This window comes from Salvelinus alpinus, chromosome 22 (assembly GCF_045679555.1).
Source record: "Salvelinus alpinus chromosome 22, SLU_Salpinus.1, whole genome shotgun sequence".
NCBI classification, from domain to species: domain Eukaryota; kingdom Metazoa; phylum Chordata; class Actinopteri; order Salmoniformes; family Salmonidae; genus Salvelinus; species Salvelinus alpinus.
Window position 1 is genome coordinate 15,065,014 of NC_092107.1, and position 27,257 is coordinate 15,092,270.

A 27,257-nucleotide genomic window follows, 5' to 3' on the forward strand; every position below is an offset into this window, starting at 1 on the left:
TAGGATAATGAGTTCCAGCCAGGGCTTGCTAATCGATCACAGAGGTGCAACATTGTGATTTCCTTACAGAGACAGCAGGGTACTCTTAGGTACTCTACACTGGTCAATACAGACTGCATGGTGAAATTCACAGTCCTTTGACACCAACCGACCACTCATCACCTGACGTCTGGCTTCCTGTCCTGCTACAGACTTATACTGTACACCTGCCACCCGGAGACATTCCAAGGATGGCTTTAACCCTAAAGGGACACATTAGTCTTTTTCAGGCCCCGGGAAACACAAACATATTTGACCTTTCTAAGGAGCCCTGGCCTGACACTTAGAAGGCCGGAGATGGAAGATTCTGCAACATACCAATGAACCATAAGGGAGAAGCCAGGGGAGATCCAAATGACTTGGCCCAGTTTGAGACAGACAGAGGCAGTTGTGGATTTTACCCCGTGGGCTGATGGGTAAGGAGCTGCTACTTTAGCCTTGAGCCGGCACACAGGGGAAGAACAGGGGTTAGGAGTCAGAGAATGGTTATACAGAGGAACACAGGGGACAAGAAGGTAAAGGTTGAAGAAAGTACAAAAGGTAAGGCATTATTCAACTGGGGAAGGTCATAGACTAGACACATTAAATAGTACACAATGAATAGTGGATTAATGACCTTGATACTATCCCTTTAGACGGAACCCCTCCGAGTTATTATAGGCTTTATGGCCATTCAGTAAGTCAGACTAATCAAATCAGATAAAGTGGGCAGGAAAATGAAACGGCTGCTATTTATTCCTCCCAAAAGACCAAGACAACACATAACGGTTAGACAATCGACATCTGGCAGAAAAATCGCTTATCAAAATAGATAAATTGTTAACTAAACTGACTTTTAAGGCTGAGGATTGAGGGGTCACCTTTGTATTACAAAATAATGGATGAACACCACACAGAGAATTTAGAATGACAGGGGTATTTATGCAATACTTGCAGTAGACATAATCCTGTTTTACATAACTCAGATTATTGAGCCTGCTTTCTGAGAACTCATAATGTGAGGAAGTCCAGTTTCAGCCTAGATACATTTTTCTACTATCATACTAACATGCATGGAGTACTCTCTGATTGTAGGACCACTAATGTGTTAATATCCAGGACAAATCAGTGATTATTTAAGGAAGGAAATTAGCCTACTGCAATCTTGACCCACTTAACTCTAATTTGATACTATTCTGATCCAAAACCTCTGGCTCAAGCTTCATGCATACTGTAATACTGAAAGTGGCAGGAGGAAAAAGCCTCTGCCATATTTGTAAGTGGATCACACGTAAGGATTTCCACTTTGAGTCATATAAAATGCCTGTCCATGGTTCCAGCAACAGCAACAAGTACTTGAAGGTTAAACCATACACATGGAGGAGGTATTTAAAGCACCCGTGACCCATTTTCCTCCGCTGCTTCCCCATTTATCTAGGGGGGTGAGCCACTGGACAGATGGAACCGTGTGGGCATATTGCTGCCCAGCGGCAGATGGGTGCACAGCAGGGTTGGCTGAGGCAGCGGTGGCCCTCTTCGACAGGTTACGTGCTCCTCATCCAGCGCCCTGGCCCCTGAAACCTGGCCTCTGACAAAACGACAGTCCCCCAGGCCACACAGAGAGACAAAACTGTCCACGACACACACACAAACAAATCTCATCCACTACTAAAACACATTGAGTTGGTATGATAAGTTATACAAGGTTGAATTGGCTACTATTAGCTGCTACAAATAAGGATGTTGTGATTCAAAATAGAACAAACATTTTTTAGGGCTATATACAGTTGAAGTCGGAAGTTTACATACACTTAGGTTGGAGTCATTAAAACTTGTTTTTCAACCACTCCACAAATTTCTTCTTAACAAACTATAGTTTTGGCAAGTCGGTTAGGACATCTACTTTGTGCATGACACAAGTAATTTCTCCAACAATTGTTTACAGACAGATTATTTCACTTATAATTCACTGTATGACAATTCCAGTGGGTCAGAAGTTTACATACACTAAGTTAACTGTGCCTTTAAACAGCTTGGAAAATTCAAGAAAATTATGTCATGGCTTTAGAAGCTTCTGATAGGCTAACTGACATCATTTGAGTCAATTGGAGGTGTACCTGTGGATGTATTTCAAGGCCTACCTTCAAACTCAGTGCCTCTTTGCTTGACATCATGGGAAAATCAAAAGAAATCAGCCAAGACCTCAGAAAACAAATGTAGCGCTCCACAAGTCTGGTTCATGCTTGGGAGCAATTTACAAATGCCTGAAGATACCACGTTCATCTGTACAAACAATAGTACGCAAGTATAAACACCATGGGACCACGCAGCTGTCATACCGCTCAGGAAGGAGACGCGTTCTGTCTCCTAGAGATGAACGTACTTTGGTGCGAAAAGTGCAAATCAATCCCAGAACAACAGCAAAGGACCTTGTGAAGATGCTGCAGGAAACAGGTACAAACATATCTATATCCACAGTAAAACGAGTCCTATATCGACATAACCTGAAAGGCCGCTGAGCAAGGAAGAAGCCACTGCTCCAAACCGCCATAAAAAAGCCAGACTACGGTTTGTAACTGTACATGGGGACAAAGATCTGTAATGGGTGCGTGCTGGTGGCAGGGAAGTCAGGCACAGGAGAACGAACTTGGTATAAACGGAGTCGTTTAATAAGTGCTCACAAAACTCCAAAAACCAAAATACACAAAATAATAAAAGTTTGTACAAAACCCATCGCACACCAGAACATAACTTGCACATAACATACAATCAAACAATCACCGACAAGGACATGAGGGGAAACAGAGGGTTAAATACACAACATGTAATTGATGGGATTGGAACCAGGTGTGAAGGAAGACAAGACAAAACCAATGGAAAATGGATCAGCGATGGCTAGAAGGTCGGTGATGTCGACCGCCGAACACCGCCCGAACAAGGAGAGGGACCGACTTCGGCGGAAGTCGTGACAAGATCATACTTTTTGGAGAAATGTCCTACGGTCTGATGAAACAAAAATAGAACTGTTTGGGCATGGTGACCATCGTTATGTTTGGAGGAAAAAGGGGGATGCTTGCAAGCCGAAGAACACCATCCCAACCGTTAAGCACGGGGGTGGCATCATCATGTTGTGTGGGTGCTTTGCTGCAGGAGGGACTGGTGCATTTCACAAAATAGATGGCTTCATGAGAAAGGAAAATTATGTGGATAAATTGAAGCAACATCTCAAGACATTAGTCAGAAAGTTAAAGCTTGTTCGCAAATGGGTCTTCCAAATGGACAATGACCCCAAGCATACTTCCAAAGTTGTGGCAAAATGGCTTAAGGACAACAAAGTCAAGGTATTGGAGTGGCCATCACAAAGCCCTGGCCTCAACCCTATAGAAAATGTGTGGGGAGAACTGAAAAAGTGTGTGCGAGCAAGGAGGCCTACAAATCTGACTCCGTTACACCAGCTCTGTCCGGAGGAATGGGCCAAAATTGAGTTTAAATGTATTTGGCTAAGCTGTATGTAAACTTCTGACTTCAACTGTATGAAGTGGTACATTAAATAGTATAGTACACATTTCTGCTAACAATGTATGTATGATTCCTTCTGTTAAATGAGATACTATGAAGTCTTGAAAGATTGGAAATGATGCCAGTCATACGGCATTAGAGACAGTGAGTTGATACATTATTAAGGACTCACTAAGGTATGGTGTCATCTGGTCCTTGTGAAGTCCCAGGAGGAGATAGTGCTGCTCTGCCCTTGAGCAAAGCACTTAACCTGCACAGCTTGTCCAGCTGTACACACAGATCAGCTGTGCAGTCCACTCTGAATTAAGGAGGAATTACGGTTACAATTGACTGTAGTTATGTGATCTATTTCACTGAATTGAAGTCAATGAAGTCATTCTCGAACAAAAGTAACCCGCATTACTGTCCATATTCAATATTTACAAAATGTTTTAACATCCCACCAATATTATGTATAATCTATGCCATAATGTGTCTTAGGGTGTACAGTACATATACACATTCCATTCCATACCATACATGTGCATACAATTAAGTGACAAATGTTTAGATGCCACTGATATGGAATTAGTTGAAGCTCATATGTTGGAGTGAAGGAGGGAAGGATCTGCTGTATTATATGGCTAATGCCACAGTGTTTAGTGGCACTGTACAGCATGCAGACAATGTAGTATCACCAAGGTTGATTTTTAGGAGTCTTAGTCTCCAAAGTATGGGCTACGGGGATGTTTGAACTGCTCACTGCTCCTTCTTCCCTGCTACTGTGAAGGTCAAAGCAAGGACTTCTCTCTCCCCGAGGGACTGCTGTCTCTCTCTGCTGTCTTGTTCCTCCAAAAGTCCAAACTGCCACCTGGGAATAACGACTAAGAATACATGCAAGCCCATAGAAGGACATCCAGGCTTTTACGAATTAGGGTCCAAGAAATGCTTTCAGGATGTGTTAACGCTGGTCCAAGACAACAATGAGGGAAATAGCATTGAGGTTGTCATGGAGACTGGCTGCAAAGACAGCTCGGGCTGCTTTCATAGCATATGTCTGACTTGACTTAGTGCATAGCAACAGATTTTCCTCAGTGCAGACCATTCCCCATTGAAGTTTTGTTCATTTGAATGGCTAATATCAAAAGTAAATACATTGTTTTTCAATCACTTTATCTACAATCATCAATTATCTACACGCTTATCTACATTAAATAGCCATTTATACTGAATGCTTTCCCCTCAAGCATTAATAGGCACAGCACGTTCATGGTGTTCAGTTCTTCAAGTAACATTCAACAGAAAAGAAGCAGCCAAGAGGAGCCCATTCAAATCAACATGAAGCCCAGGAGAAGAAAAGACCCCAAACCCTCGTCCACCTGATCAACGGTACGAGGTTAGTCTCCATTGACAGTACGTCTTTTCATTCTGAGCACAATGTGTATTCAACACTTTTAAAGATTACGTACTTCTGTATTGAGTTTCTTCTATTTTGCAGAGGCGGCCTTAGCCTATTCGGTTCAATGACATATTTCTTCTCTTTGAATGGGAGGGCTGAGTGTGCGTCATGTCAAGGCATTAGTATGCAATGAAGTTGCTGGTGTGGTAGGACTTGTTTTGGAGGCGCTCTGCTGCAGCCAAAGCAATGTCAGGGAGGCACTTATTCATCAAAGGGCAAACAACGCCAGAACGCAATGCCAATTCTCATTGCATTTAGCAACACAGACCAATTTCACTGTCATCCTTAAACCAATGGACCATTTCTCTCTGCATCGATCCATGCACTTTAATCCCTGTCAAATGCTGAGTGTTATGGGCTTGGAAAGAAAAGGACAGAGAGAAAAGCAGAGGGGGACTGCAGCTTTCCGAGACACCAATCTTAGCATGCCCAAAGTGGTGGAGCTCACGTATAACACATTGATGAGCCGAACCCCTCTCGCTCGTTCTCTCTCTCTCTCTCCATTGCCACAGAGCAGAGCACCATGGTCCTTGGCAGGTCTGCGTTGCCATGGAAACCCTCACATTGCAGCAGGCTGGCTGGAGAGCGCTGGTTGAAAAGGAGAGCAGTACAGAGGGAGAGGGGGAGAGGGAATCGCTGCAGTGATGGGGAGGGAGGAGAGAAGAGGGGGGAAGAGAAGGAGGGGGTGGGTACAGCCGGCGAGATTGGTTCTCCAATGCATTACCCCCACTAGTCGCTCCCCTCTCCCTCCCCTCAAATCTTATCATTTGCATCGGTTGGGGCGCGCAGGGCCCAATCCTGCTCTGCAGTCTGGACACGTTGTATCTTAACTTCAGACTGCATTCAATTATTAATCTGCTTCACCAGACAGCAATTACTGTTCAAGCTACCTGCAGCGCCTATAGCAAAACCATCCCCATGAAACAATACATCAACGCATAGAGATAGAGGGGAACATACTAATAATTCTACTAGAATTCTGTTTCACGTCCAGGTGCTTCACTTGAGGGCCTCATTGTCCCAGCTGTGACTTGACCTGGTGACCCTATGGCTAATCCACTGAACACTAATGACCGTGTGCACAATGTGGAGGAAGACACAAGCCCCAGAATGGTTTGTTGCTGGAGGACAACGACTGCTCTCCTCAAGTGGATCAAATGGAAACGGACAAATAACCAGTCATGGTTAAATCTGTTAGCCCGTGAGACAGCAAAGGTGGGCAGTGGTGGTGTAGGAGACACCCACAGAACAGGAGTCAATGTTCTGCTGTTTACCTGTTGTGTAACCCACTAGCTAGGAGCCAAGTTATCAGCAGCACCATACCTGAAGCAGATCCCTAACACACACACAGACACACATTGCAATGTGTGAATACATAGAAATATCGCATAAGGTTTGATCCAACATCAACGTTCTATGCTCTCCATACCAGAGCTAAGTTTTTTATTGTTATTCAGGAACAAAATTAATTTGTTTGTTCACGACGCATAATTTACTCATAAAATCAAACCATCCAAATGCAACCTTCAAAAATACAGTAATGTGTCTGAAAAGAGGGGGGAAAGCGGCTCTGCCACAGCCCTGCAGTGAGTAAGTGATGCATACATGTAGTGTAGTGGGAGGAAAGTACAGACATTGAGTCGGATAGCACCAGAGGTGTCTCTGAACTCATTAGAAAACAGGACCACACTCCAGTGCAGAGTGAGAGCAGGCAGAGAGGCAACCCACCGAATCTGTGTCCGGTAACCAGGGAAGAACCACTGTACCACAGCGCTACCTGCCTGTGGAGACAGAGTACTGCAGGACTGCAGCAGAATCAATAGTTAATGGTAACACTGAGGATAAATTAACTACACTGAACAAAGATATAAACGCAACATTCAACAATTTCAAAGATTTGACTGAGTTACAGTTCATATAAGGAAATCAGTGAATTTAAATAATCTATGTATTTCACATGACTTGGAATACAGATATGCATCTGTTGGTAACAGATAACTTAAAACAAAAGGTAGGGGTGTGGATCAGAAAACCAGTCAGTATCTGGTGTGACCAACATTTGCCTCATGCAGAGCGACACATCTCCTTCGCATAGAGTTGATCAGCCTGTTAATTGTGGCCTGTGGAATGTTGTCCCACTCTGGTTCAATGGCTGTGCGAAGTAGCTGGATATTGGCGTGAACTGGAACACGCTGTTGTACATGTTGATCCAGAGCATCCCAAACATGCTTAATGGGTGACATGCCTGGTGAGTATGTAGGCCAAGGAAGAACTGGGACATTTTCAGCTTCCAGGAATTGTGTACATAACCTTGCAACATGGGGCCGAGCACTATCATGCTGAAACATGAGGTGATGGCGGCAGATGAATGGCAAGACAATGGGCCTCAGGATCTAGTCATGGTATCTCTGTGCATTCAAATCGCCATTGATAAAAGGCAACTGTGTTCATCGTCCTTAATTTATACCTTCCCATATCATAACCCACCGCCACTATGGGGCACTCTGTTCACAACGTTGACATCAGCAAACCGCTTGCCCACACAATGCCATACAAGCCATCTGCCCGGTACAGTCGAAACAGTGAATCATCCGTAAAGAGCACACTTCTCCAGCAGCCATTGAATGTGAGCATTTGCCCAATGAAGTCGGTTATAACTCCTAACTACAGTTATGTCAAGACCCTAGTGAGGACGACGAGCAAGCAGATGAGCTTCCCTGAGACGGTTTATGACAGTTTGTGCAGAAATTCTTCGGTTGTGCAAACCCAGTTTCATCAGCTGTCCGGGTGGCTTGTCTTAGATGATCCCGCATGTGAAGAAGCCAGATGTGGAGGTCCTGGGCTGGCGTGGTAACACATGGTGAGGCCGGTTGGACGTACTGCCAAATTCTCTAAAACAATGTTGAAGGCAGGTTATGGTAGAGAAAAGAACATTCAATTCCTGAAGTTATCATGTCAATTGCACACTCCCTCAATACTTGCACTGTGTTGTGTAACAAAACAGCACATTTTAGAGTGGCTTTTTATTGTCCCTAGCACAAGGTGCACCCGTGTAAAGATATTGCTATTTAATCAGCTTCTTGATATGCCACACCTGTCAGGTGGATGGATTATCTTGGCAAAGGTGAAACGCTCACTAACAGGGATGTAAACAAATTTGTGCACAGAATTTGAGAGAAATACACTTTTTGCACATATGGAAAATTTCAGGGATCTTTTATTTCAGCTCATGAAACATGGGACCAACACTTTACATGTTGCGTTTATATATATTTTTGGTGTGAATAAAGAGGCACAAGTCTGAACACTCCGGTATGTGTTATCGTCTCGGCTTTATTAGATGATCACATTTCCCCCCCAAAATCCAAATGACAGTACAGTAGCATAATAATTATTTGTTGAACTGCTTAATTGAATGATACTATTATATCATAACTTCACAAACCAAGATTACCACAAAAAACAACAGACTAGTCATCATCATGCCTGTTTTTCTTCACCTTTTTCTTCCTTTTTCCAGAATCTTCAACTTCACCATAGGAACTGTCCATTGGTTCAACTTTAACTTCCACCTCTTCTTTAATTACATTAAAAGATGAATATACAGTGTCCTCCACCTCTCCTCTGTCCTTGTCCTTGTCCTTCTTTTTCTTCTTCTTCTTCCTCTTCTCTTCTGAGAGCTCAGCTTCCTGCCCAGGAAGTTCATATTGCTCCTCTGGACAGTGAGTCGTCTCTAGCAGCTCCTCCTTCACCCTGACCACCTCCATCTCCTCCTCTGTCTTTATAAGTTTCTCTTTCTTCTTTTTCTTCTTGCTCTTCCTCTCCTCCCCCGGGTCCAGTGTGACCCTGAGAGGCGTCTCTGGTGTAGACGGCAGCGGAGTATCAAGTGTATCCTCCATCAGTCTGGAGAGGGTGGGGGTCCTGCTTCCGAAAGGCTGGAAGCGCTGGCGGAGCCCCGGGGGCACGGTGGGGGCCGGGGTGGCTGGGATGGCTATGGGGGTCTGGTTGGTGCTGCAGTCGCCGTAGCTCTCACAGATGTTGAGGAGGCCGCTGAAGGCCGGGGCACAGACCACCGAGTCGAGCGCCTGGGGGTGACTGGTGAGGAGATGGAGGTCCGCAGCACCAGAGGGCCCACCCAGCACGCTGTAGATCTGGCTGGTGTTCCCACCATCACGCGTCTGCTGGGCAGGGGCCTGCATGGTCTGCAGCCCAGACAGAGGCATCTTCAGACTGCTGAAACTGTGACGGAGAGAGAGATCACAGTATGTTAAGAGGTTACGCACACCAGATATAGACCATGTGGGTGTAAAGCAATGGAAGTGGATGTTGCCTCACTTCTAATCACTGACTGAGAAATGCTGAGGAATTTGTTTGATATCTCTGTCTGTTATTAGAAGTGAATCATGACGCTTCTATGATAATTCATATAAATGGAAAGAAGGATAGCCTACCTGTCCGGGTTGAAACTGCTGGGAGCTTTGATGAGCCATAATTCTGTGTTGTCCTCACAAACCCTTTCGATGAGGGTACTGGCACATGGTTTGTGGGCAAATGCCACAAAATCAGCTGGACACTGATACCTTGAAGCTGAAGGGATAAACATAGTTATTGTTATTAGCTATATAGCTAGCTAGCGAAGTGAACGTAATCTGTGTTTGTTGTGGAATTCGCCATATAATACACAATGCTGTCTGCCCATTGCAGCATCCCTAATTTTGATTCCTAACAGGATTTACTAGATACCTGGCAGACAGCTTTGATGGACTTGATTGTAGTAGCTAACATTAGCTAGATAGCTAGCTAACGTTATTTAAGATAGAAAAAACTTACCCTGCTTTCTCCGTTTTTGCGGAACCTCCTCGGTGTCACTTGCCTCATCACTTGATGAAGATACATCGTTTGGCATGACCTCTATGTACTGCTAAATTGCGAAATGTAACTTAGTCTAACTAAATGCGCATGGGTGCAACATGTGTTGTTAAAAAAAAAAAATCACCTTTGACCTGGATACACTACCTAGCTCGGTTCACGGGGATCTGGGCTGCGTGTGATGCGCATATCGGTTCCTTTGTAAATAGATAATATTTTACATACAGTGTTTATTAATATCCATATGATAACTTTTCGTAAACATTGGTCTGTGTGCAGTCTATATTCGCATTTTAGACGCAACTGATGCTATTCACGAGGCACGTACTCACGAAGGCCATCGCAAACGAAAACAATAAATCCCAGAATGCATCATTATCACGGAGTTGTGTAAGTTCCAGCAAAGACAGTCTTCTAGTAGAAACACTTCATGGACGCAGGCGACCGAAAGGGGGTAAACACCATTTTTTTGTGTGTATTACAAAAAGTGTATCATATACTTTTTGGGGTATTTGAGAAGTAAAATAAGCGGCTTTTGTTCCTGAAATATTGAAAGCTAAATCTGTTTAACCAGGACCTCAGAAAGCCAGAAAGATATAAGAGGGCCTATTAAATATGTCCTCCTCCCAGTTGTCTTCAAGGCGGCAGTGGTGTTGTTACCTTTGCGATTTGCCTAAGATGCCATGGGCTATGATCTGGGACTTTAGCGAGACTGTCTGCCGAGGCTGTGTGAATTATGAAGGGGCGGACCGTATTGAATTCCTCATAGAGACGGCCAGGCATTTGAAAATAACTCATGGTATGCAGGGTGACAGGTCTCCGGGTCCCCAGCCCACCAAACATGGCCCAGGTGGTAGAGATGGACCTATGGAGGGTGGTAGGCCACCTCCTGAACGCTTTGAAAGGGGAAGAGGGGACTACGGAGCCCCAGCACGGCTCCCCAACGGTCTGCACAGAATAGATGACGGGGGCCCACAACAAGATGTCAGTGGACAGAGCCCTATCAACGCCAGACGACCCATGGTGTGTACCGTTCCACCCAATTTAATGACACAAGGCCTTGTGGGGGCTCCGCACGGGTTGCTAGCAGCTGTGCCCGGTTTAAATACCAGAGTCGGGGGAACCCCCCTCACCCTCTCTGCCCCCATGCTGAACGAGATCACCAAGAGGCAGCTGAGCATGGGCATGGGTGTGCCCTCCTTCCTGAGCCCTGAGTTTGAGAAGGAGCTGAGGGAGAAGCAGAGGAACGCAGAGGCTCTGGCCGAGCTGTCAGAGAGTGTACGGAACCGAGCAGACGACTGGGCCGGCCGACCCAAGGCTGTACGAGGGGCCCTGCTCACCCTCTCCGGCTGCACCCCCTTCAATGTGCGCTTCAAGAAGGACCACAGCCTGGTGGGACGGATCTTTGCCTTCGACGCCAAGCTGACGCTGGACTTTGAGCTGAAGATCTTTGCGGAGTACCCGTGCGGCTCGGGGTATATGTTCTCCAGCCTGGCGGCGCTGGTCAAGCAGATGTTCCACGACAGCCAGAAAGACTCTGGGAACAAGGTGATCAACTTGGGCCTGAAGTATGTGGAGTACGAGAAAAGGCATGGCGCGGGGGACTGGCGGCTGCTCTCTGAGCTGCTGAGTGATTCGGTACGGGCTTTTAAGGACACCCCTGGCCCTGACGTTCTCCCCCAGCCCTACCTGGACACCAGCTGCTCCATGCTGCCCACAGCGCTGTGTCACATGGCCCGCTCGGCACCGCCAGCCCGCGTGCGCCGGAGGAAGACTTCCCCGGAGCCCCAGGGTGGAGAGGTAGTGACCACAGAGGAGCAGCTCCGGCAGCACTGGCCCATGGGGATGTACCCGGGCATGGCTATCCACCTAGCTGCCTCCTCCCTACCCAGCGGAAGCCAGCCACCTCCTCACCAGGAGGGCTCGGCCTCCCACTCCCACAGCAGCGACCCCTCCCCCATCACAGCACTGATGAGCGTGGCTGACAACGCGGGTGCAGCCGCTGGCCAGTCACCCAGAGAAGCCCCTAGCAGTAGTGGTGGTGGAGGCCTGGGCCACTCCTCCTTGGCAGTGAGACAAAGCAGCAGCAGCCCCATGGCAGCCTGCCCTGCAGGGCAGCAGCGCCACCTGGCCTCCAGGAACGGGGAACCCCAGGGAGCTAGCAACTCTACAGGGGGCACCACGGCAGCCCTCCCCCTGGCTGGTGCCTCGGACCAGGGAGCAGGGGACCCCTCCGGCTCCTCTGGTCCCCCTCTCTGCTGCACCATCTGCCATGAGCGCTTGGAGGACACTCACTTTGTCCAGTGCCCGTCTGTTGCGGTCCATAAATTCTGCTTCCCTTGCACCAGAGACTTCATCCGGAGCCAGGGGGCCGGCATCGAGATGTTCTGCCCCAGTGGAGAGAGGTGTCCCCTGGTGGGCTCCAACGTGCCCTGGGCCTTCATGCAGGGAGAGGTCGCTACCATCCTGGCTGGAGACGTCAAGGTGAAGAAGGAGCGCGACCCCTAAATCCTCTGGGACACCTGACTGTAAGATGCAATTTCACTACATCTTGATTTCCTTTGAATTTGTTGTCTTGGAGTCAGTCTTTAGGCCAAAGTATTCTCTATGTAGCTAGGCCATAGGCTAATTTAGTGTTTGTGACGTGCTTTATGATACAGTATAATATATGATATGTAGCTTAAATTGTCACCGAATATGATTAGCCTCCTTTTTATTAATCTGTTTGTTTATGTGATGTCTGTCTGGACAGAAGGCTGTTGATGCCTGAGTGGAGCAGCAGCCTGGTGCCTGCAGATAACGACAATCTCAACAGGTTCTCGCCACCTCACAGCCAATCACCACGGCAATCCACCAGGTTCTCCCCACCTCACAGCCAATCACCGTGACAATCCACCAGGTTCTCCCCACCTCACAGCTAACCACCATGACAATCCACCAGGTTCTCCCCACCTCGCAGCCAATCTTCATACATCTCTACCTCCATGGGGCAGGCCTTACACTATCACACCACTGTCTGGTTGGTTAGGGGGGGACCATACCCCCAGCCCTTGCTCACCTCTAATACCTAATTCACCCCTTTGTCCCTCAAACATCAACTTATTAGTATTGGTCACTAGTATTAGTCACTGACTTTATAAACCAGTGGACCATGGTTGGGAAGTATGCACTTCATCTAGGGCTTCCGAGTGGCGCAGCGGTCTAAGGCACTGCATCTCAGTGCTAGAGGCATCACTACAAACCCTGGTTCGATTCCAGGCTGTATCACAACCGGCCGTGATTGGGAGTCCCATAGGGCGGCACACAATTGGACCAGCGTCGTCCGGGTTTGGCCGGGGTAGGCCGTCATTGTAAATAAGAATTTGTTCTTAACTGACTTGCCTAGTTAAGTAAAAGTTAAATAAAACAAAATCTGTCCTGTTACAGTTGATTTTAGGTCTGTTTTCTGTTTCATGGAACATCTTTCTAAAAGATCTCTGAGTGGCATTGAGAAAGACTGATGACTTGACTAAATGTTACAGCGACGTATAGACTTGGACTGTTCCTCTTGTGACCGTTTTTTGTGTTTCGCGTCACATTTGCCCTTTACATAAAACTGACTGTCACGGAGCTAGTTGTTTGCTCTTTGCTGAAACCTCAAACCAGCAGTTAAGGTATGTCGCCATCGATTTATAAGACAGACACAGAGACTTTCAGTGCTACGCGATACAATAAGATGGCTTTCACAGTGCCCAACAAAGATGCTTTATTCAGCATGTAAGAAATGGGATGGATACCTCTCTATTTTATACTGAATGTAGAATGTAAGACAATCTCTCTCGATGGTAATAGATGTGCAATCTCTAGTTTTGAAACAATACAGCTTGTGTGTATCACTGAGTAGCCTATACACATGCGTAGAAACCAAAGATTCATGCTAAAGTAGATTTACAGTGCCTATAGAAATTCTATACCCCCTTGAACTTTCTTCACATTTTGTTGTGTTACAAAGTAGGATTGAAATAGATTTAATTGTAAAAAAAATAAAAAATAATTAAGTGTCATTGATCAACACAAAATACTCCATAATGTTTTAAAAATGAAATAACAAAAATATAGTCGTTGCATAAGTATTCACCCCCTTTGTTTAGGCAAGTCTAAATTAGTTCAGAAGCTTGACATAGGCAAAGACTGGGGAGGTTTTCAGGATGAAAAGAAATGGGATGGAGCTAAGCACAGGCAAAATCTTGAAGAAAGAAAAAAAAAAGCAAACCTGCTTTTGCTTGTACACCAGACACTGGGAGAGAAATTCACCTTTCAGAAGGACAATAACCTACAACACAAAGTCAAATCTACACGAGTTGTTTACCAAGAAGACAGTGAATGTTCCTGAGTGACCAATTTGCAGTTTTGACTTAAATCTGCTTGAAAATCTATGGCAAGACTTGAAAATGGTTGTCTAGCCATGATCCCAAACACCTTGACAGAGCTTGAAGAATTTTGAAAAGAATTATGGGCAAATATTCCACAATACAGGTATGCAAAGCTCTTTTGAGACTTACGCAAGAGACTCATAATCGCAGCCAACGGTGATTCTAACATGTATTGACTCAGGGGGGTGAATACTTATCCAATCAAGGTATTTGATTTTTCATTCGTCTTTAAAAAATATATAAAATATATAAAAAAATACTTTGACCTTACAGTATTTTGTGTAGATTGTTGAAAAAAATTACAAATACATTTTCATCCAACTTTGTAATGCAACAAATGTTCAAGGGGGGTGTAGACTTTCTGTAATCTTATAATTTTTGTGTTAAATTACTTTATTATTTCAATATGTGCCAGGGAAATAGTGGGTGAAATGGTTCTTGCTAGGATAGTTATAGGTTAACTGAAGTTGTAGAGGGTGTAGAGATTAAACTAATATTGTGTACTTTATGATGTTTAATTTAAAGGAATTTACTCTATGTGAAGTCAAAGGTTTTTTTCTATATTGACTGAGATTCAAGTTTTTCACGTGATCCTCTTATTATTATTTTTTCAAAGTTCTATAAAATCCCTCTTTTATGCTCTGTTTTACCTATGAACTTAACTCTTTGAATTGTTTAAAAGATAATATATACATGTATATCAAAATACTTCTTTCTCTGTCAGGTTTTCCTTAACCTTTTTATGTTCGTCACCAAAATTAATATATTAATTGAATTATCAATTTGCAGAGCTGGTGCCAATCAATACCTTACCATGTGCATGTGTAAATATGAAATTGAATGAGGACAATACATCAAGCCATTGCTGATCACTTTGGCATGAATGTATACGGTACACTAGTAGCTGTATCTGAAAGTGTATGTAGTACTAAAATTAGGCCTATTACTTATCAAAAATACGGTAAGTCAAATGTAGCCCTTACAACAAATGAATTTCCTACAAAAGCACTGAAATGTTCATACAACTTTCCTCAAGTGATTGGGAGTCCCATAGGGCAGCGCACAATTGGCCCAGCGTTGGCCGGGGTAGGCCGTCATTGTAAATAAGAATTTGTTCTTAACTGACTTGCCTAGTTAAATAAAAAATACATTTAAAAAAAATGCCTTTAATGGCATCCTCTGTCAGAAAGCACTTGTAAAAAATCCATACAAAGTAGAAGTATTTTTGTATTTGGCCCCTAAATTAGTAAGGATTGTCTTCCCTTTCTATTATTATGGTCCTGTCTGCCATGGACTCCTGTTGAGTTGCTTATCTCAACACAGTTCAAGGTTAAAGCTTGTATTCCAACTCTATTTCTACTTGACACTAGCCTATTTCTGCCCTTATTTTTGTTGTTATTTTTTTAAACATTTTTCTGGAATGGAAACCTACTCGGGGCGGCAGGTAGCCTAGTGGTTAGAGCGTTGGGCCAGTAACTGCAGGTTGCTAGATCGAATCCCTGAACTGACAAGGTAAAGATCTGTCGTTCTGCCCCTGAACGAGGCAGTTAACCCACTGTTCATAGGCTGTCATTGTAAATGAGAATTTGTTCTTAACTGACTTGTATAGTAAAATAAAACCCTGAATGTCAGCTATAGGACTGGGTGTACCTTTTTAATTGTTCATGCAACTTTCAGTTTCATGTACAGGACTAGTCAAAAGTTTGGACAGACCTGCTCATTCATGTTTTTTCCTTTATTTGACTATTTTCTACATTGTAGAATAATATTGAAGACATCAAAACTATGAAATAACACATGGAATCATGTAGTAACCAAAAAAGTGTTAAACAAATCAAAAATATATTTGAGATTCTTCAAAGTAGTCACCCTTTGCCTTGACAACTTTGCACACTCTTGGCATTCTTTCATTCAGCTTCATGACTGGGTGAATCAGGCCTTCATGGTCAAATTGCTGCAAAGAAATCACTACTAAAGGACACCAATAAGATGAGACTTGCTAGGGCCAAGAATCACGAGCAATGGATATTCGACCGGTGGAAATCTGTCCTTTGGTCCAAATTTGCGATTTTTGGTTCCAACCGCCATGTCTTTGTGAGACGCAGAGTAGTTGAACAGATGATCTCCGCATGTGTGGTTCCCACTGTGAAGCATGGAGGAGGAGATGAGATGGTGTGGGGGTGCTTTGCTGGTGACACTGTCTGTGACTTTTTTTTAATTTTTATTATTATTATTCTAGGAACACTTAACCAGCATGGCTACCAGAGCATTCTGCAGTGATACGCCATCCCATCTGGTTTGCGCTTAGTGGGACTATCTTTTGTTTTTCAACAGGACAATGACCCAAAACACACCTCCAGGCTGTGTAAGGGCTATTTGACCAAGAAGGAGAGTGATGGAGGGCTGCATCAGATTACCTGGTTTCCACAATCCCCCAACCTCAACCCAATTGAGACGGTTTGGTATGAGTTGGACTGCAGCGTGAAGGAAAAGCAGCTAACAAGTGCTCAGCATATGTGGGAACCCCAAGACTGTTGGAAAAGCAGCTGGTTGAGAATGCCAAGAGTGTGCAAAGCTGTCAAGGCAAAGGGTGGCTACTTTGAAAAATCTAAAATATATTTTTTGATTTGTTTAACACTTTTTTTGGTTACTACATGATTCCATGTGTTCATAGTTTTGATGTCTTCACTATTATTCTACAATGTAGAAAATAGTTTGAAAAATAAAGAAAAACCCTTGAATGAGTAGGTGTGTCAACTTTTGACTGGTACTGTATATATTTTTTCTTCATTGGGTGTAAATGTCACTTTTTGATATTTTTCATGAAACTTCTACGTAATTGACGACAAATTTCAAGCATAAATAAAAATGTATATTTAAAAAATAAATACTGCCACGGTTTTATGCTGTGTTGCAAAGAAACGCTCGATGTTCAGTGTCTTGCTGTGTCCAGTAGATGGCGGACTTTAACCTGTGCAGATCTTGTGTTGTGAACTTCTGCCCACTTTTCTTGTAGTCTACCAGGAGGCCACTTCATTTTCCAATGTTTTGATTTTTTTTTTGTAGGGGGTCGCTATATTGGAGGGAAATGGCACCGTTACCGGTTTATCAATTAGATGGCGTCGTATTTGACATCGGCCATAATTTCACTTAGATAATAGGTTCTGTTATGTAATGATGGGGACCTTTGTTTTTCAATGTATTTTACTGTAGGCCTACACTTCTTAAAACCCACATAAAGGTTAGCCTAAATGAACAACGCCGCCTACCAAGATATTGTAGAGGGCGAATCTCAGTCATAACTCCCCCCACTAGAAAGCATATTGAAATCTCTGGCTTCCTCTATTAATGTCAACTCATCTATTGTCAGCTAATTATTGAGGTGTTAATGAACGATCTACTGTCACATTGGCATTAGAAGCGGCCGACCTGCAGGAGGATGTAGGGATGTGTGTTGGGGGAATAGACCATTTAAAGTCAAAGGATTAATGAGGAAGTAGTTCTGTCTACTCATTACTCAAATGCAGTACAGCCGGTACAGCATCTTACTCCAAAGCTCTCCATAATGTAGTAGAATCATTGGACGGGTTATCTATATATATCGAAATAGCTGGCCTTCGATTCAAAACAATATAGCCTAGCTAGTTTTATTTGGCCTTGAGAAACAATTCAATAAAATGTAAGCCCATGCTTAAATATAATTGTTCAAAGCAGTGCTCAAACTTGTTGCTTATAGCCGACTTCAATCATCTACTTGGTTAGGAAAGAATTGTTCTATAAAGCTTAATTGCTATCATTACAGACCGCCATGTGACATCGGCTGATGTAAAAAGGGCTTTATAAATACGTTTGATTGATCCCATTGAATGTGTTAATCGACCTGACAACATTTTGCAAACAGGCGCAAATCGTTGGAAGTGTTAAGACCAATAGGCCTAATAGAGATCATGCTTTCCTTAGTCCTCATGATCTTAATGTTGAATCAAAAAGATGTATTAATGAACGAATTCGGTTGTATTTAAACTTTTGATTATTTATGTTGTTTTTCATACCTTCAATTATTTTTTAAACCAAAGTGTCCCGGAGTAAGCTACTTCTGCCTATTGCGCTGAACACGAGGTGTTCTTCCTGCGTGTTTCCTTAGCACTTTTCTCAGCTAATCCTGTCGACCACCTATGCGCATCAATTACAGCTCCATTCATTGGCAATTAGGAAATGCATTGACATTCAGATTTTACTGTCTGCGCTTGACAACGAGATGTGTATTCTGAATCAGGCCAAGGATAGGCCTACATCACACATTGGATTAGGTCTGCATTATTTATTGTTTTTCGTTATTTTGGTTTGCCAATATTTTCATCACTTAATTTACCTTCAAATGTAACCCTCTTATTGCAGACAACATAGCCTGTATTGCATATGAATAATTCAATGTTTCGTTCATGTAGTGTTCAATTGGACTTAAACTGTGCAGGCCTATAACGAGGAAGAGCATAGGCTATGGGAGTTGGGGACCAAAGTGCTTCTGAGAAGTCAATTTCCCCAGCAACTAATCATTCTCCATAAAGCCGTTAGAGCTCCTGAGAAGTGTTAGTCGGGGGTATTAACAGCTCTCCCACTGGTCATTCACCTCAGGCTCCCCTATCAGACCTCCCACTGATGAATTTAACCCGTGAGAAGATTATACCCCTGACCACATCAAGGCCTGCAATAATCCTTCGAGTTGTCCTCTTCATTTCAGATCTTGACCTATTGAGCGGATATTTTCATCGGTCAAGTGTATTAAAATGAGAGACAAATAAAATAATGTCAATCCCATTGAGCTACAGATTGACTTTAATTGGCAGTCATACTGATTATCAATCAGAAGACGACTCAGCTTGAAGCAACACTTTATAAATTCATATTCTAATAATTGAAAGCCACAAATTAGTTTTGATTTCATAATTGTGGTGTAAAATAAATTATGAAAATAGCCTACAAGCAGACACATCCAGTGAGGTTTCAGCAGCAGTTTGTAGTCAAGAAGTGGAGGATGCATGCTGCAATTGAGATGGATGTGTCTGTCCCGGGCCAATATACACCCTCACCAGGGGGCAAGAGAGGTCTTTTTACGATATTCAAATAGCCTTGGACGATATTCAAATGCCCTTATGGGGCGGGACCTCACCTGCGTTTTTAAGAAGGCACGTCCAACTTTTACTGTACTTGCTCATAGCACATTGACTCACACGGATCGTTTCACGGGAGCATTCTGCGGACGTCATACGGATCTAGCGTTCCCCAAAGAGAACGCCTGCTTAATATAAATAACCTGTTACTCTTGATTATGAAAAGATGGATGATTGATAAATCAACGAATAAATATTGACATTTAACTGAAGACCTACTCACTCTTGTTTATTTTGTATTCTAGCCTTCTAACCAGTCAGTGGAACTCTTTCGTTATCTTGGATTTAACTTGTACTATTTTTGCCGGTGTCCTGAATTTTGAGCAGGGACTCAAAGCTATTATAAACACAAACAAGGATTTGCAGTCTCATTCGCTCAAATATAGTTTCTTACTATAAAAAGTTGTATTTGGGATGTTGAGCTCAGTGAAGATGGAGTCTCATGAACTGCCAGAGTGGAATGCCTTCTACAGCGAAGCCAGTGAGGTAAAAACACTTTTTCTATATAAGTTTACCATATGGGTTATGTGTGTGTGGATGCTGGATATATGTTTCTTTAAAGTCTATTCTAGAGTTTCTTAAAAGTAAGTTATTTAATCGAAAGCTCAGTATTTTACCAACACAACTGGCTTTATTTTGATTTTTTTCACTCCTTTTTTCACTTGTGGCTGCAATTTTTTATCTTTAATATAGTAATGTTAGACTTTTACAATTCAACATATAACACTGATGTGATATGATTTGGCTCAATTTGTCTATTGTGTGACCTGTTGAAATTGTATATGTGACATTTAGAAGCTTGTTTACATAAAATCTATCTTTTTTTAAATTTATTCCCTAGTCTGTTTACTAACACGTATTGGCCAATCTATTTAAATATGCAAATTGTGAATGTTAAAGCATCTCGGAAATTAAATTAGCAGTTCATTTGATTAACGTAGGCTACCTCCGAAAGTTTAAATAAGCTATACATTTCCTCAAGAAATTCGTGATTAAATGAAAGGCAACTGAAATCTTGTCTTTAATCAACATTATATGCTCTCAAATAAATATTAGGTTACTTAGATGATTGTGTAGTTTACGGCTCTGTGATCCTTTTTTATAGCGTATTATATCACCGATAGCCTATGGTCAGATATTTTGGAACGTTTCGTTAAAAGTTTGTTTTATTTGCTGTGGTTTTGTAGTACTTAGTAGTAGGATATCTACTAAATGAAAGGGAACGAATCCATGACGCGCATTTTCAGTTGATTATTTTGAGGCATATTTTTATATTTTTATTTTTTCATTTTCAGGTTTAACAATGCTATGTGAACTCAATGTCCCTTTTTCAGCAGTTGTATCATTGTCCGTTTATGCTTTCCATTAGTACAGGCTTTTGAACACAAAAATACAATTACATTATTTATTGTCTAAACCTACATATCTATATTTTTGTGTTTCTAAATGACTAAATCAACTCTTTTCTGTTTTGTTTTCAGATGTATTCCTCTCCCAGTGTCATGAATTCAATGAGCTCAATGAGCACCATCAACAGCTACATCAACTTGAACCCAGCTTGTTCTCCAGCCACCATGAACATGGGCTATGGCAGCTCTGGGCTCAACAGTCAACTGGCCTCCATGGGCGGAGGAGCCAACCATATGAACCTGTCCCCGGTGACTTCATCCCTCAACCCCAACTCTCTCTCCCAGCTGGGCTCCCCAGGCCCTTCCCTGGGCTCCCTCTCCCACTACCAGAACATGGGCCAGCCCATGAGCCAGTTGAGCTACCCCTCTCCCACCTCCCTCAACCGGGCCAAGGAGGTGCCAAAGCCATACCGCCGCTCACTGACCCACGCCAAGCCACCTTACTCCTATATCTCCCTCATCACCATGGCTATCCAGCAGTCCGGCAGCAAGATGCTCACCCTCAACGAGATCTACCAGTGGATCATGGACCTGTTCCCCTACTACCGCGAGAACCAGCAGCGCTGGCAGAACTCCATCCGCCACTCGCTGTCCTTCAACGACTGCTTCGTTAAGGTGGCCCGCTCGCCCGACAAGCCCGGCAAGGGCTCCTACTGGGCCCTGCACCCCAACTCAGGCAACATGTTTGAGAACGGCTGCTACCTGCGCCGCCAGAAGCGCTTCAAGATCGATCAAGAGAAGGCTGCGAAGAAGTCTGGGAAGTCCCAGGACGGAGGCTCGGGAAAGGGGGGCCATGGAGACAGCCTGATGGAGGAGCACAGCCCAGCGGGGGGCTCGGAGGGGGCTGACTCAGCCCACTCTGATAACTCCCACCCTGGTTCCTCCTCAGAGGAGCAGCAGAGGAGCATGGTCCAGCTGGACTGCCCCCCACAGCCCCAGTCCCACATTCAGAGCACCCCGGTGGAAATCCCCTCCTCCGTGCCCTCCTCCATCTCCTCCTCCGCCCCTCTCCTCCACTCCCAGATCATGGGAGGCAGCCCCCACCTCCTTCCCAGCGCCATGCATAATCTGGACCTGCAGAACGACCCTCTCAAGGCCATGGATCCCCACTACAACTTCAACCACCCCTTCTCCATCACCAACCTCATGTCCAATGAGCAGAAGATGGATCTGAAGACGTACCAGGACCAGGTGATGGCCTACAATGGCTACGCCTCCTCCTCTCCGATAGCAGCCAAGCAGATCTACGACAGTGCAGGACCCTCGGTCATGGACTCTGGGGCCTACTACCAAACCCTCTACAGCCGGTCGGTCCTCAATGCCTCCTAACATGGAGGCCTCTGGACCACAGCCAAGTGGTGCTGACAAGGACTTTTAGCAGCCTTGAAATCCCAAAATGTAAGATGGCTGCCATTGAAGGGCTACTCAATAGGGACCAAAGAACATTTAGCAGTGCTGATACACAGTTGAAAAGGGAAACCCTGCAGTTACATGAAGTTGAAGACAAAGGTTAAACCCAGTGCTGGATTGACACCTATTCACCAGAAGGTCTTTAAACTGATACATTCATAAATCCACACAGAAGTCATGTCTCCCCTTTGCCATTTTTTTGCTTATCTCTTTTTTAGACTACTTCAAACTGGGTTTTGGTTTGTTCAACAGACAAGCAGGACTACTTGGGTTGTACACAGTGTAAATAGACGGAGTGGGGGAAAGAAGTTGTGCATTTATTTATGAAGGGAAGAAAATTAATATATCTTGTACAGTGCTGTATTGACAAGTTACAAAACAAATGTGACATGAAACAATTTGAGGGATTGTGGGAGTGAGAAAAGGTTCAGGTTACTGCTTCGAGCAGTTGTTACTGCATTACAGGGAATTCTTGTTGTGTTTTACAACATATTGCTTCATTCCCATTTTTAAAATGCTGTTTTAATCTCTTCAAATACCCATCCATAAACACAAATGTAGCTGCCATGGTTACTTTTTCCAAGAGGTGGAAGGCTGTTGTTTTTACTGATAAGAGAGCCATTTCTTGTATTCTTTTACCAGGTATCCATTTAAAGAAAAAAGATGAAGTCTGTATAAAAATGGATGAAACTGTGGTAAATCTAATTTCAGCTTTGTTTGTCTGTTTTAAAACATTTTCAGAGACCCCTTTTATTATCAATAATGAGAGCATGCTGTTCCCCAGCTCTTCATGTCATAGGATATTTGGGAATTGCTTCACATTATATTACACAACATACCAAGGGTTAGGAGGGAGAGGAGCTATGGTATGTCAGTTACTAAGATAGGAGTTGAATGGAAATTCACTAATAGGACCATTTACATACAGTACTTTGCACGAGATTTCCCACCATTTTGCACAGCTGGGGTGGCCCAGTGTGTGTTACAACAATTACATATAATAACCTTTTTTACTGCAAATGGCAAACTAGAATTGGATCACTGTAACAATGTCAATGCAACATTGAGCTTTATGTCGCAACCCTCATCCTCAAAGTGCCTTTCAAGATGTTTTGATAATGGAGGTCCAATAACTGAATATTCACTGAAGGAACACTTTTTCAAAGATAAACCATGAGTTTCAGGTCAGAAATGCTGTTTTTATTTCTTGTATTTTAGTTTTAAAAATACTATTTAAATGATTTTGCTTTTCAGACTTATATATTGTATATATTGTCAAGTTGTTGTTTATGATTTGAATGTTGTGATTTGAACGATTCATGTTTTTCTTATTAAAAAGCAAAACTTCGGGGAGAAACACGATTGTTGCCTGTTCCGTTGAAATAAATATATACATGAAATTATCTATAGACTTGATGAAATGGGTGTATATGTTATTTTACAAAATCCTTTAAAATAATTTAAAGAAAAAACATACGTCCCATATGTCATTTCCATGTTCATTTTGTTTATATTTACAATTGGATGTATATATTTACACAGAGGCTCTGTGATGTAGGTCTTGCTGCAGGATGGACAGGTCCATCTGAATTGTATAGGGTTGTTGAAACAGCTCCCTACCAAATGACTCTTGTATGTGACTTTTGGGAGGGTTAGACTAAACAGTGTTGAACTCACGCTGGCCCTCTGGCCCCAACACAAACTGGGCCAGGCTTCTAGACACTACTTTACTGTAATGGCCAGTGAATCATCTCACAACAGAGTGTTTTAATTGGGATTGGGTTCCTTCACATTTGAACAAAAAGTATAATTCGAGTCATTAAAAAAGCTCTAACTGCAGTTAGTTTTGTCCTGCTGTTTCAGGATATCCTAATTTTACTGTAAATAATCATTTTTTAAATTTGTCTCTATATTCCAGCATTTTAGATTTGAGATAGAACGTTTCGTGTTAGGTAACAGTACAGTATGTCAGCTTTTATTTGAGGGTATTTTCATAGTTATCTGTTTTACAAGTTAGAAATGAAAGCGCTTTAGTGTACGTTTAGTATTTGGTCCCATATTCATTGCACACAATGACTACATCAAGCTTGTGAGATGCATTTGCAGTTTGTTTTGGTTGTGTTTTGGATGATGTTTTGCCCAATTAATAACATGGGAGTCAATGAGATGTAGAATTTATACTAACCATTCAAGCTTGAAAAACCAAAACAACTTCAGGAAGATAGAAACACTTCATGGATTCATATTATTATATTATATTTGCAACTTACAAACATCGAGTCTAGTGTGAATTACGTTGCTTCTGTTCAGATTTTTTTATATTATTTATAATTTAGAAATGACAACCACTTAAATATTTGCATAATTAACATGGGAGTCAGGGGTGAGCATGAGAGCTATTCAAAGTGCCACTGCTTTCTTAACCATTCATGCTAGAAACACCAAACCAACGTTGGGATGATGGAAACACCACGACATGACTTAATTACTGTAAACCTTAACATTTGCATACATGGAAAGTATTTTACAATGATTACACATCACACCATATTAAAGTGGCAAATAGCCGACGTATAATGATACTGAATATAGGTAATGTACTGTAAGATATAACACTCAACGGAACAGATTATTCCGACTTACAATAAACCTAGACTTTATTCGATTATTTTAATTTGCTTGAGTTTGCATAGTAGAGTATATGCTGTAACTTTCTAACAATTAAAGTTCATACATTGGTTGGACAAATTCCAGAAAGGGTGGAATTGAGAATAAGATGATACATACACCAGTGCAGCATAAATACATGTTTTGCTTAGAAACGACATTCCTTCAAGTGACCAGATATTGTCTTTGTGATGTAGCAGTTTAGTTCTTTAAAAAGTATCATTCATGTTATGTATCAGTCAACTGAACTCTTTGTCATTGTCTGTGTCGTTCATGGATAGGTTATAACGGCATGTCATTCACTTTTTACAAGAAGGAGTCATCCAGTCAGAGGAGAACTTTATGTTGAGTTTTAGTAGAGACCAGCATTCCATTGACAGTAGGACAGCCCTCCACAGCCTTCTTGCTCAACACTGCTCTGTGTTTCCGGAGCTGTCACGTAGGGGTGCAAAACCATTCTCCAGTGTCACGTCGCACTGAGGGAGCTTTTGAAGCTGACTGTAGATCCCAAACACACACACACTGGCCTGAATCTTTTAATAGGAATCTATGGCCGTTCGTCACCTTCTACACAACACGGTGCAGTTGGTTTGATAAGATAGGCCAGTATTTAGCTGATATGGTAGCCACAGCTACACAAAGGTGCATTGGGAACAAGGGACAGAGTCCTGCCCAGTTATGACTAACCTGGAACAAAATGTCACCCCCGTATATTAGCTGTGATTTGTCATGTACTCTGTTGTGAACCACGATAACCACATTCAAACACTTCTCAGATAGTTGTATGAACATAACACTATTGATGATCAGAATCGGTTCACTTTTGACAACAGCATAATGAGACAAAAATGTTAGCCACAATTTGAGAACTTTTTGCCAATTCAACCAACTACAGACATGTCGCTGAAGTAAGATGAAATAGCAAGTCAACCATTTTGACTCAACCCAGTTTAACCCAGAGGGTATAGTTTTGCAAAGTATCTCAAAATGTCCTCCTCAAGAGAAACTCCACTGTCGTTTCTCTTGTTTAACGTTTCACCTAAGGCACAGGAACAAGTGACAGCAATTTGTGCTCTTGTCAGGAGCGCACAGGAGGAAAAACACAATTGATCCCTTTTCGGATGTTCTGTGCGCTGACAGAAAGAACACGTTAATAATGGCTTCTGGCGAGCTGGTTGATTGTTAGGGAATATGGGTGGACATACGACAAGGACACTGATAGAACAGATGTATTGTTCATCCAGACCATGTATCTAATGAACTATTATTTGCCCCCTCAATTAAATTGTTGCTTAATGCACTTTGGATTTCCTGGCTTGTCAGCCATCATTCATCATTTGGGAAGTTAAAAGCTGTCATAGCAGGCGGTTAATGTTGGATACTTATAACCTGGCTGTGTTTTTTCTAGTCGTATGTACAGGTAACTGCCAAAATAAAGGAAACACCAACATAGAGTCTCTAAATAGGTAGTTGCTTTGATGCAGCTTGGCATATATCCTACACGTCTCTGGAACTCTTTTGGAGGGATGCAACAACATTCTTCCCAAAGAAATTACATACATTGGTGTTTTGTTGATGGTGGTGGAAAACGCTGTCTCAGGCACCTCTCCAGAATCTCCCATAAGTGTTCAATTTGGTTGAGATCTGGTGACTGAGACGGCCATGGCATATGGTTTACATCGTTTTCAGACCATTCAGTGACCACTCGTGCCCTGAGGATGGGAGCATTATCATCCCATCGGGGCATAGCCATGGTAGCCAAAATAATGGCCTGCCCAGAATTATGATACATAACCCTAAGCATGAAGGGATGTTAGTTGCTTAATTAACTCAGGAACCACACCTGTGTGGAAGTGCCTGCTTTTCAATATACTTTTGTATCCCTCGTTTACTGAAGTGTTTCCTTTATTTTGGCATTTACCTGTAGATGTGACAGATAAAACTAGAGGGACGGGTGGCTCCTGGCTCATCCCTTGAAGATGTACTATGTAAATGAGAGCTGCATCCTGGATGCAACACTGCATCCTGTTGGATCGTATGTTGACATTTCCCAAGCAGTGAAAGAAAAGAAAGTACATGCTGAGGCTTACAGTTCAACCCTCAGGCTATACTCTCATGTTGGATTGTTGGAGGAAAAAATTGTGGAATAATGGAAGACTTGTTGCACAGATGGGATGACTGCACTTTTAAAACGTAGCCGCCCTTTGAAGCATATACTGAAATATTACAAATTTGAGGCTTGTGAAATATAAAATTGCGATAATGCATGTTTTGAAGTTATAATAGATAGTATACATTCATCATTTAATCTCTTGTCTGATCATTGCATTAGATATGAGACTAC

The 27,257-nt window shown here is 42.9% G+C and overlaps 3 protein-coding genes across 4 annotated transcripts; 2 read left to right on the forward strand and 1 right to left on the reverse strand.

Moving 5' to 3' along the window:
* Nucleotides 1-8,288: 8,288 nt before the first annotated feature.
* LOC139549096 (DNA-directed RNA polymerase I subunit RPA34-like) lies at nt 8,289-10,232 on the reverse strand. The gene is made up of 3 exons (XM_071359220.1): nt 9,806-10,232; nt 9,427-9,562; nt 8,289-9,214 (listed from the first exon to the last, which is right to left on the reverse strand). The coding sequence occupies exons 1-3, from the start codon at nt 9,879-9,881 to the stop codon at nt 8,446-8,448; spliced, it is 981 nt and encodes a 326-aa protein (XP_071215321.1). The 5' UTR covers nt 9,882-10,232; the 3' UTR covers nt 8,289-8,445.
* An 85-nt stretch (nt 10,233-10,317) lies between these two features.
* On the forward strand, nt 10,318-14,012 carry LOC139549095 (interferon regulatory factor 2-binding protein 1-like). Of its 2 annotated transcripts, none has more exons than XM_071359219.1 (2): nt 10,318-12,372; nt 12,600-14,012. In XM_071359219.1, exon 1 carries the CDS (start codon nt 10,460-10,462, stop codon nt 12,350-12,352), a length of 1,893 nt encoding a protein of 630 aa, XP_071215320.1. In that variant the 5' UTR covers nt 10,318-10,459; the 3' UTR covers nt 12,353-12,372; nt 12,600-14,012. The 2 variants fall into 2 exon arrangements, with proteins under 2 accessions (XP_071215320.1, XP_071215319.1); XM_071359218.1 differs by having other exon boundaries at nt 12,597-13,272.
* Nucleotides 14,013-19,453: 5,441 nt separating this feature from the next.
* LOC139549098 (hepatocyte nuclear factor 3-gamma-like) lies at nt 19,454-23,655 on the forward strand. The gene is made up of 2 exons (XM_071359221.1): nt 19,454-19,913; nt 20,909-23,655. The coding sequence occupies exons 1-2, from the start codon at nt 19,842-19,844 to the stop codon at nt 22,163-22,165; spliced, it is 1,329 nt and encodes a 442-aa protein (XP_071215322.1). The 5' UTR covers nt 19,454-19,841; the 3' UTR covers nt 22,166-23,655.
* The last annotated feature ends 3,602 nt before the right edge of the window (nt 23,656-27,257 follow it).

Bases quoted from the DNA above. Each gene is read 5' to 3' on its own strand.
- LOC139549096 (XM_071359220.1), bottom strand. From the start codon at position 9,881: ATGCCAAACGATGTATCTTCATCAAGTGATGAGGCAAGTGACACCGAG. The intron at 9,563-9,805 runs GTAAGTTTTTTC...TTATCCCTTCAG, and splicing joins GCAAAAACGGAGAAAGCAGG to CTTCAAGGTATCAGTGTCCA. The intron at 9,215-9,426 runs GTAGGCTATCCT...TCTCCGTCACAG, and splicing joins AGCAGTTTCAACCCGGACAG to TTTCAGCAGTCTGAAGATGC.
- LOC139549095 (XM_071359219.1), top strand. From the start codon at position 10,460: ATGTCCTCCTCCCAGTTGTCTTCAAGGCGGCAGTGGTGTTGTTACCTT.
- LOC139549098 (XM_071359221.1), top strand. From the start codon at position 19,842: ATGTTGAGCTCAGTGAAGATGGAGTCTCATGAACTGCCAGAGTGGAAT. The intron at 19,914-20,908 runs GTAAAAACACTT...TTTTGTTTTCAG, and splicing joins TCTACAGCGAAGCCAGTGAG to ATGTATTCCTCTCCCAGTGT.